Genomic DNA, 10,494 nt, shown 5'->3' with positions numbered 1-10,494 from the left:
CCTCAGCCTCCCAAAGTACCGAGATTACAGGCATGAGCCACTGCGCCAAACCACAGCTTTTAAAAAATAAACACCTGGGCCGGATGCAGGGGCTCACACCTATGATCCTAGCACTTTGGGAGGCTGAGGCGGACAGATCATCTGAGGTTGGGAGTTTGAGACCAGTCTGACCAACATGGAGAAACCCCATCTCTACTAAAAATACAAAATTAGCTGGGCGTGATGGCGCATGCCTGTAATTCCAGATACTCAGGAGGCTGAGGCAGGAGAATTGCTTGAACCTGGGAGGTGGAGGTTGCGGTGAGCCGAAATTGGGCCACTGCACTCCAGCCTGGGCAACAGAGCGAGACTCCGTCTCAACAACAACAACAAAAATAAACACCTAGAAGAATCTGTGGACCTGGGTCAGCAGGTTGGAAACGGGGGCCTGATCACAGCGTTTCTCTGTCTCGGCACTGCTGACATCTGGGGCTGGCTCGTTCTTTGCTGTGGAGGCATCCTGTGCATTCTAGGGTGTCAGCATCTCTGGCCTTCACCTTCTAGATGCCAGCAACACGCCCTCTCCCCGAGTTATGACAACCAAACACATCTCCAGGTATTGCCAAGCCTCCTCGGGGCGGAGTGGCTCCATGGTGAGAATGACCATCTAGCCCACCCCTGGCATTACTCAAAGGAGAAAAACGTCCACAGAGAGCAATGACAGCCTCACTGTCCACAAACAAGCAAGACTGTGCCACCCCAGGGCCTTTGCACACACCATTTCCTCTGCCTCCCTCCCCTCTGCCATTTCCAGTGCCTCCTGGTGTTTTGCTTTTTGTTTTCTGAGTCAGTGTCTCATTCTGTTGCCCAGATTGGAGTGCAACGGCACGATCTCAGCTCACTGCAACCTCTGCCTCCTGGGTTCAAGCAATTCTGCTTCAGCCTCCCGAGTAGCTGGGATTACAGGAGCGTGCCACCACACTTAGCTAATTTTTGTATTTTGAGTAGAGTCAGGGTTTCACCGTATTAGCCAGACTGGTCTTGAACTCCGGACCTCAGGTGATCCGCCCACCTCGGCCTCCCAAAGTGCTGGGATTACAGGCATGAGGCACAGGGACTGGCCTCCTTTTTTTTTTTGAGATGGAATCTCGCTCTGTTGCCCATGCTGGAATGCAGCAGAGAGATCTCGGCTCACTGCAAACCTGCGCCTACCAGTTCAAGCAATTCTCCTGCCTCAGCCTCTAGAGTGGCTGGGACTATAAATATGCGCCACCATGCAGTTAATTTTTGTATTTTTAGTAGAGACAGGGTTTCACCATGTTGGCCAGGCTGGTCTTGAACTCCTGACCTCAGGTGATCTGCCCTCTTTGGCCTCCCAAAGTGCTGGGATGACAGGTGTGAGCCACCGTGTCCGGTCCCTCCTGGCCTTTCAGACCAAAGGTCAGAGGGGCCTCTTGCTATTCACCCACATTGACATAAGGACCACTGGCCTCAGCCACAGGGTACACGGGCCGCAGGAACTTGGGGCACACGCACCTTGCGCTGCTCCTTCCTCATGACGTGTTTGTCGTCGTCCTTCCAGTAGGCATCCTCCAGCTCCTTCTGCTTCTTGGCATCAGCGGCCGCCTTGGCCTCTGCCCTCCGTGCCCGGGCCGCTGCCGACTTGGTGTTCTCACCCTGGAACTTCTTGGGCATCCCTCAGCAGGCTGTGGGAAGAGGATGGGGGCAGGGAAGCAGGGGCTGGTAGGGACATCGGCACTCAGCACCCCCAGACTCACACCTGGGCAGCCAGGACCCTCTTTGGGCCTCCATGGCCTTCTCTGTATAAAACAAGGGCTTTGGACTTAGCGCTCTCCTTGTAAAAGTTTATTAAGGCAAAATTCACATCATGACACCAAATGAGCTCATTTGGGCCAGGTCTGGTGGCTCACACCCGTAATCCCAGCACTTTGGAAGGCCGAGGCGGGTAGATCACTTGCGGTCAGGAGTTCGAGACTAGCCTGCCCAACACAGCAACACCCCATCTCCACTAAATCTACAAAAATTAGCTGGGCATGGTGGTGTGCACCTGTATTCCCAGCCAGTCAGGAGGCTGAGGCAGGAGAATAGCTTGAACCCAGGAGGTGGAGGTTGAAGTGAGCCAAGATTATGCCACCGCACTCCAGCCTGGGCGACAGAGCGAGACTCCATCTCAATGAAAGGAAAAAGAACCGATTTAAAGGTGTACAATTCAGGCCAGGCGTGGTGGCTCACGCCTGTAATCCCAGCACTTTGGGAGGCCAAGGTGGGTAGATCACCTGAGGTCAGGAGTTCAAAACCAGCCTGGTCAACAGGGTGAAACCCCGTGTCAACTAAAAATAAAAAAATTAGCTGGGTGTGATGGTGGCCACCTTTTTTTTTGAGACGGAGTCTCGCTCTGTCACCCAGGCTGGAGTGCAGTGGCCGGATCTCAGCTCACTGCAAGCTCCGCCTCCCGGGTTTACACCATTCTGCCTCAGCTTCCCGAGTAGCTGGGACTACAGGCGCCCGCCACCTCGCCTGGCTAGTTTTTTGTATTTTTTAGTAGAGACGGGGTTTCACCATGTTAGCCAGGATGGTCTCGATCTCCTGACCTCGTGATCCGCCCATCTCGGCCTCCCAAAGTGCTGGGATTACAGATGGTGGGCACCTTTAATCCCAGCTACTTGGGAGGCTGAGGCAGGAGAATTGCTTGAACCTGGGAAGCAGACGCTGCAGTGAGCCGAGATCGGGCAACTGCACTCCAGCCTGAGTGGCAAAATGAGACTCCCTTTCAAAAAAATAAATAAGAGCTGGGTGTAGTGGCGCATGCCTGTAATCCCAGCTACTCAGGAGGCTGAGGCAGGAGAATCACTTGAACCCAGGAAGCAGAGGTTGCAATGAGCTGAGATCACACCACTGCACTCCAGCCTGGGCAACAGAGCGAGACCCCATCTCAAAAAAAAAAAAAAAAAGGTGTACAATTCAGTGTTTAAGTATATTCACAGCGTTGTGCAAATACCACCTCTGTCTAGTTGCAGAACACTTGCATCCCCCCAAAAGAAGCCACATCACCATTAGCAGTCACTCCCTGTTCCTTCTCCCCTAGCCCCTGGCAACCACCAATCTGCTTTGTTTCTATGGCTTTGCCTGTTCTGGACATTTCAGTCCGTATCAACGGAATCATAGGCTGGGTGCGATAGCTCACGTTTGTAATCCCCATGCTTTGGGAGGCTGAGGCAGGAGGATTGCTTGAGGCCAGGAGTTCAAGACCAGCCTGGGCAACATAGCAAGACTCCATCTCTACAAAATAAAAAATAACTAGGCACAGTGGCTTGTGCCTGTAGATCCAGCTACTTAGGAGGCTGAGGTGGAAGGATCACCTGAGCGTAGGAGGCTGAGGCCACAGTGAGCTGATCGTGCTGCTGCACTCCAGCCTGCGCAACAGAACACGACCCTGTCTCTTAAAAGGAAAAAATAAAAAACGAAACAAGGCACCAATACATGATACAATGTGGCTGAACCTCAACAACGCGATGCTGAGTGAAAGAAGCCGGACACAAAAGGCCACACAGTGTGAGAGTACATTTATTCATCTACTTTGGAGACAGGGTCTTACTCTGTCGCCCAGGCTGAAGTGCAGTGGCGAGATCTCGGGCAGTCTTGACCTCCTGGGCTCAAGAGATCCTACCACCTGAGCCTCCTAAGTAGCTGGGACTATAGCTGCAGGCCACCATGCCTTTTTTTTTTTTTTTTTTTTAAGGCAGGGTCTGACTGTGTTGCCCGGGCTGGCCTTGAACTCCTGGGCTCAAGTGATCCTCCTGCCTGGGCCTTCCAAGGTGCTGGGATTACAGGCCTGAGCCGCTGTGCCTGGCCCTTCTTTCCTTTTTGTGGCTGAATACTCCTCCACTGCATGGATACGCCACATTTTGTTTATCCACTTATCCACAGCTAGACATCTGGGCTATTTCCACAGTGGGGCTCTTTTTTTTTTTTTTGTTTTGAGACGGAGTTTGGCTCTTTCACCCAGGCTGGAGTGCAGTGGCACAATCTCCACCCACTGCAACCTCCACCTCCCAGGTTCAAGCAATTCTCCTGCCTCAGCCTTCCGAGTAGCTGGGATTACAGGCGCCCGCCACCACGCCTGGCTGATTTTTGTATTTTTACAGAGATGGGGTTTCATCATGTTGGCCAGGCTGGTCTCGAACTCCTGACTTCAGGTGATCCACCCGCCTTGGCCTCCCAAAGTGCTACGATTACAGGTGTGAGCCACCACGCCTGGCCCCATTAGGTCTCTTGCAAGTCATGCTTCTGTGACCATGTGGCAGTCTTTGTGAGGTCCCTCCCCTGTCTGCCCCTGGGAGACTTCAGTCCCCAAATTTCCTAGAGCTGGGTGAACAATAAAGCCAACATAAATTGCCGGGATGGCTTGGGGCCTGCACCGCTGGGAGATGTTATAACAATCCTAAAGCTTCGGGCCCCTGGGCACCTGGTCCCTATCTGGTGTGAGGCCCACGTGAGAAGCCAGGGAATGACAAGGCACACACAAATGGTAGGCACCACCGTTCACCAAATGTCTGGCCCTTGGTGAAGTGCTTTACAAGGACCAAAACAATGGAATGTCCCCAAAACCTTAAACGTGAGGACTGTTATTTATCCCCATTCTAAAGAGGGGAAGCCGAGGTCTCTGGCCAGGACACACGGGGCTGAGCCTGGAGCCTTATCTCAAAAGTCTGTTTTCAGGTGAAGGGGGTGAAGGCCACGAGCTGAGAAATTAATAGCACTCCACCAGGGTGCTGAGGAGCCAGCGCTGCGCCATCCAGGGCATGAGACCCAGCACTCTTCTTATTTTATTTTCAGACGGAGTCTTGCTCTGTCACCCAGGCTGGATTGCAGTGGCATGATCTCAGCTCACTGCAACCTCCACCTCCTGGGTTCAAGTGATTCTCCCACCTCTGCCTCCCCTGTAGCAGGGACTACAGGCATGTGCCACCACGCCTATCTGATTTTTGTATTTTTAGTAGAGATGGGGTTTCACCATGTCGGCCAGGCCGGTCTCAAACTCTTGACCTCAAGTGACCCGCTTGCCTCAGCCTTCCAAAGAGCTGGATTACAGGCATAAGCCACAGTGCCTGGCAATTTCTGCTGTTTAATCCACCCAGTCTGTGGTATTAGTTATGACAGTCCAAGCTGACAAATACAGACACTCTTCTCTGTGTGGTAAACACTCACTCACACACACCACGTCACTCAACAAATATGTACTGGGCACCTAATACGTGTGCGATGCTGGGGAAAGAGGTGGCACAAATGAGCTTCCTGCCTGCATGGGACTCCCAGACAAGAGCCACCACATGCAGTCAGAGTCCTAACAAGGGCACACAGGGCGCTGGGGAAGCCCAGAGAGGGCTTCTGACCCAGCCTGGGTCAAAGGGCTTCCTAGAGGAGACATCTAAGGAAAAGTCTGAATGAGTGGGGGAGATCCCAGCCTGCACGGGGGATGCAGGAGATAGGCTGGAAAAAGGGGCGATTTGTATTCCAGGGAGATGGGAAGGTGTGGAGGGCGTCAGACCCGGGAGGCCCAATCTGTGGGTCACACAAGCCCTCTGGGGTTGGTGAGGAGGTGGACTCCCCAGATGGCAGGAGCTGGGAGCCCAGGCGGGACCCAGGGAGTGGCTCAGGCTGGGCGAGGGGCACACTTAGGAGGGAATCAAGATCCACGGGGATCAAGACCCCACGGATGTGAAGGTAAAAGAACAGAATACGAAGCTCAACAATGCCTCCTCCAAGCAGCCCTCCCGGCTATCCCTTCTGAGGTTCCCCACCACTAATCCCCCTACAAGAGGTAGGGGTCGTCCGCACCCAACTCTGTCCCTCTCGAGACCGGAAGCTGCCCTGGGACAGTCCGGGGCCAGGGGGCCTCGAACACTACGCGGTCGAGTCGGGTTTCAGTCGTCTGGTCTGGAAATGGGCATCGCCCCCAATTAGGTGTGGTTCAGACTGGATGCCGGAAGTGCTCCCGCCTCCCAGCATCCCTCCTCCAGTCTTCCCAGGGGATGGTCCCAGCCCAAGCAGCCCCCGCCCTGCGCCTCTGCCCCCCGAACCCAGGTTCCGCTCGCGCCGCAGGCGCTCGTACCTCCTTACCCCAGCGCCGGCCCGGTCGCGCCTCCGTGACGTCACCGCAGGGCCTGCGCGCTGAGCTCCTGGTGGCGCGCGCTCATTGCGCCTCGGTACCGACACCATCTTGGTAAAGGAAAGGATGGCCGGGCCGCGGACCCAAGCCAGGGTAGTCTGCCACGTCTTTGTCTCTTCAAAAAGAGGACACTTAATACGCCCTCATTCCCTACACTCGCTTTATATATTGACGAACCAGGAGGGGCGGGGGGAGGCGAAAATCTAGAACATTGCCTTTACCAAGATGGCCGATGCCCGGATGAAAAATGGCAGCTGCGACTACACACGTGGACCGGCCGTTTAAGCCAGGAGCTGCCCGGCCGCCAGAGGGCGCCCGCGGTCCGTGAGGGGAGGTGGACCCGATGACAGAACCCTGTGGAAGCCTCTTCGTAGCTCTTTGCAATCCCTAGCGCTTTAAAATTGCTTTCCTAGTCGTGAGTCTCTGCGTCCCACTTGTGACTCTGGGGCGGAGCTGGGAGAGGGGAGATAAATGGGGCAGAGAAATTAACACACACCAAGCAGGCCAGGTAGGGAAACTGAGGTTCAGAGAGACCAGGAATTGAGTTTGGCCAAAATGTAACCGCGAGTAGGCTCAAATTCCGTCTCTTGCTCCTGTAAAGGTAAACTCAGGCTGGAGCCGAACCCGGAACGAAGACACAAGGCAAATGGCAGTGAGAATAGCCTTTTATTAGGGCTTGTGGGCGAGGTTCCTCGGTCCAAAGGCGTGGGCCTAGGAAGTGGCGCTGAGGGAGGAGGGTAGGGGCTTTTTATAGCCTGAGAGGTAGGGAAGCTGGTTGTGCAAACAGGGCGTGGGGGGGTCTTGAAACTAGTATTGCTAGAGTTGAGTAAGGCTCATGAGGAAGGGGTCTTTGGAAACTGTCAACCGAAATTGCTGTTTACAAACTTGTGGAATGCAGGTGAGCTGCAGGTCACGGGGGAGTGTGGTTGCCCAGCCAGAACTGTGACGCATGTAAGTCTGCGGGTGTGTACAAGGGTGAAGGGAGTCTTTAACAAAAGGCCTGCTACGCGGTAACGCCGCCATGTTGGGTCTAGATTCCTGCCTAACAGCTCCTGCCAGTGCCTCCCCCCTGGATTGCTGACTCGCTCCCCACTTTTACAATATTTTTATTTTATTTAGAAATTACGTTTGGGGGGCCAATTTGTCTTGGGCACTATACTTTAGATTTTGTGCATTTACTATTTCTCAGTGTCCTCATCAGTAAAAATGGCGGTATTAGGTGTCTAAGGATGGTTACACTGGTCCTGATTGTGGAGAGGGAAAAGCAAATGCTTTTGGGGCAGTTCGGGTAGGAGTAGTTGACCACAGAGTCCATTCCCTAAAAGGCATCCCCTCAGCGACCCCGCTGGGACCTAAATCCCAGTGCGTGATGCACCTCCCCTGCTCTAACACCTCCCCTGGGTTCCCATTGTCCCATAAGACTCCTCCCACCTCCCACCCCATCTCCCTTGCCCTCCCTCTCATCCTTCTGTTAGCTCTCAGCCCAGGTCCCACCAGCCCCATCTTACAAATTGCCAGGTGCAGTCTTGACTCAGGGAGTTCCCCCAGGAATTTCCCAGGTTTTTCCATGGCCAGCTCCCTCCCTTCCTTCAGACCTTGCCCTAAATATCCCTTCCTCAGAGAGATTCTCCCAGATCCCCCCACCTCCGCCACCAGGCAAAATGGACACGCCCTTCTCCAGGCTTCTTTCTTTCTTTCTCCTTCCTTCCTTCCTTCCTTCCTTCCTTCCTTCCTTCCTTCCTTCCTTCCTTCCTTCCTTCCTTCCTTCCTTCCTTCCTTCCTTTTCTTTCCGTCCTGCCTTCCTTCCTTCCTTCCCTCCCTCCCTCCCTCCTCCCTCCCTGCCTCCCTCCTTCCTTCCTTCCTTCCTTTTTTTTTTTTTGAGATACAGTCTTGCTCTGTCTTCCAGGCTGGAGTTCAGTGGCACGATCGAGGCTCACTGCAACCTCCGCCTCCCGGGTTCAAGCGATTCTCCTGCTCTTGCCTCAGCCTCCCAAGTAGCTGGGAATACAGGCACATGCCACTGTGGCCGGCTAATTTTTTTTTTTTTTTAGTAGAGATGGGGTTTCACCCATGTGGGCCAGGCTGGTCTTGAACTCCTGATCTCAGGTGATCCAACTGCCTCAGCCTCCCAAAGTGCTGGGATTACAGGTGTGTGCCAACACACCCGGCCCCTCTTTCTTTTTTTTCTTTTGTAATATCAAGTTGCTGTAACATTTTGTGGACCTGTTTAGTTTTGGTCTCCCCCATGGCTTCGATGTCCAGAGGTGAAGTTCCTGCACCTGGAACGGCGTTTGGCCCTTAGAAGAAGAGGCTCCATATAACCATGTATTGTCAGTGTTGGGGGAGGCGTTGGAAGGTGCCAAAGGCACCGTAATTAACCTTCCACTGATAAAGAACCAGGCCTGTCACGCCTTCCCGACCAGGCTTGTCACACTTTCCTAAGTGTGATAAGACAGCCTCTTCCTTCATATTGACATAACTTAGGGGTGTAGGTCAAGTGAATTTCAATCCAGAACAAGCCACGTCTTCGGCAAGGTGACTTCTGGTGTCTCCAAGGCACCCCACCATGGAGTACAGTGCCCAGAACTGTACAGCTTCTATTGTTCTAACATTCTATAACTTTTAGATGTGCACGTTCTCAAGTATTGAGGTCCTACTGTGCGCCACAGCTGGTACCACACAGCAGGATGAGACAGAAAGGGCTCTGGTTGCCGGGGGCTCAAAGTCGGAAAATCACATGAAAGATTATTGTCCTGGCTGGTTGCAGTGGCTCATGCCTGTGATCCCAACCCTTTGGAAGGCTAAGATACGAGGATCGCTTGAGGCCAGGTGTTTGAGAGCAGCCTGGGCAACATGAGACCCCATCTCTACAGAAAATAAAAATATTCACTGGCGTGGTGGCATGTTCATCCTCCCATTCAAGAGGCTCACTTGAGCCCAGAAGTTGGAAGCCGCAGTGAGCTATGATAGTGCCACTGCACTCCAGCCAGCCTGGGCAAAGGAGCCTGTCTCTTAAAAAATAATAATAAAGGCCAGGCATAGTGGCTCATGCCTGTAATCCTAGCACTTTGGGAGGCCGAGCCGGGCAGATCACCTAAGGTCAGGAGTTCGAGGCCAGCCTGACCAACATGGCAAAACCCTGTCTCTACTAAAAACACAAAAATTAGCTGGGCGTGGTGGCGCATGCCTGTAATCCTAGCTACTTGGGAGGCTGAGGCAGGAGAATCACTTGACTCCAGGAGGCAGAGGTTGCAGTGAGCCAAGATCATGCTATCGCACTCCAGCCTGGGCTACAGAGCATGACTCCATCTCAAAATAAATAAATAATAATAATAATAAAGGTCAGGCGTTGTAGCTCATGCCTATAATCCCAGCACTTCAGGAGGCTGAGGTGGGCAGATCTCTTGAGGTCAGGAGTTCAAGACCAGCCTGGCTAACATGGTGAAACCCCATCTAAAACTTACCCAGGCGTGGTGGCATGCGGCTGTAATCCCAGCTACTGGGGAGGCTGAGGCAGGAGAATCACTTGAACCTGGGAGGCAGAGGTTGCAGTGAGCTGAGATCATGCTACTGCACTCCAGCCTGGGTGACAGAGTAAGACTCTGTCTCAAAAGTAATAACAATAATAATAATAATAATAATGATCCTAATCATGACTAAAAGATGTGCCTGGGGTTGAAACAGGGTTGTGGAGGCCCACAGCCTGGGTGATCAAAGAGGGCTTCTCAGAGGTGCTGTTATTTAAACAAAGCTCTGAAGCTTCAGAAGGGAAGAGTTGAATGAAAAAGAGAGGGAAAGGTGTTCTGGGCAGAGGGAACAGTATATGCAAAGGTGAGGAGGTGAATATAAAGTGAGGAAGAAAAAAGTAGCCCTGGACCACTGTCAGCTAGCAGTTGGCCTGGCAGTCACAGCTAAGCTGTGGAGTTTTTTGATTGACCAAACCAATTTCATGGAATGTCCACATCAGACAGGGACACTCAGACCAGTGACACTTGGCCATAGAAAAACAAAACCCTTCCGTAATCGAGTCTTAGCACAGGTGAATACAAGAGCGTTGTCCAAACCACAAAAATGGCCAAACCTCCCCATCTCCTGGCCAAAGGGTGTGACTGCTAGTTTTCGCCAATTCCCAGCAGGTTCCCTTGCCTTCTAGGTAAAAAGATTATTAAAGGCCAGGCGCCGTGGCTCACGCCTGTAATCCTAGCACTTTGGGAGGCTGAGGCAGGCAGATCATGAGTTCAGGAGATTGAAATCATCCTGGCTAACACAGTGAAACCCCATCTCTACTAAAAATACAAAAAAATTAGCCAGGCATGGTAGTGGGC

General features: G+C 52.9%; 1 protein-coding gene across 1 annotated transcript in view; it reads right to left on the bottom strand.

Moving 5' to 3' along the window:
• Positions 1–6,147, bottom strand: part of CCDC124 (coiled-coil domain containing 124) — a 10,343-nt gene extending 4,196 nt beyond the window's left edge. The window contains exons 1-2 of the mRNA XM_011925910.1: positions 6,113–6,147; positions 1,516–1,685 (exon numbers count right to left, since the gene is read on the bottom strand). Coding sequence (XP_011781300.1) covers positions 1,516–1,674 — 159 coding nt within the window. The 5' untranslated portion in view covers positions 1,675–1,685; positions 6,113–6,147. The remainder of the gene's footprint in view (positions 1–1,515; positions 1,686–6,112) is intronic.
• Positions 6,148–10,494: the final 4,347 nt, after the last annotated feature.

The sequence above is a fragment of the Colobus angolensis genome, unplaced genomic scaffold (assembly GCF_000951035.1).
Source record: "Colobus angolensis palliatus isolate OR3802 unplaced genomic scaffold, Cang.pa_1.0 Scaffold66, whole genome shotgun sequence".
Taxonomy (NCBI): Eukaryota; Metazoa; Chordata; class Mammalia; order Primates; family Cercopithecidae; genus Colobus; species Colobus angolensis.
The sequence above is the reverse complement of the archived record's forward strand: the minus strand, read 5'-3'. Positions and strand labels throughout refer to the sequence as shown.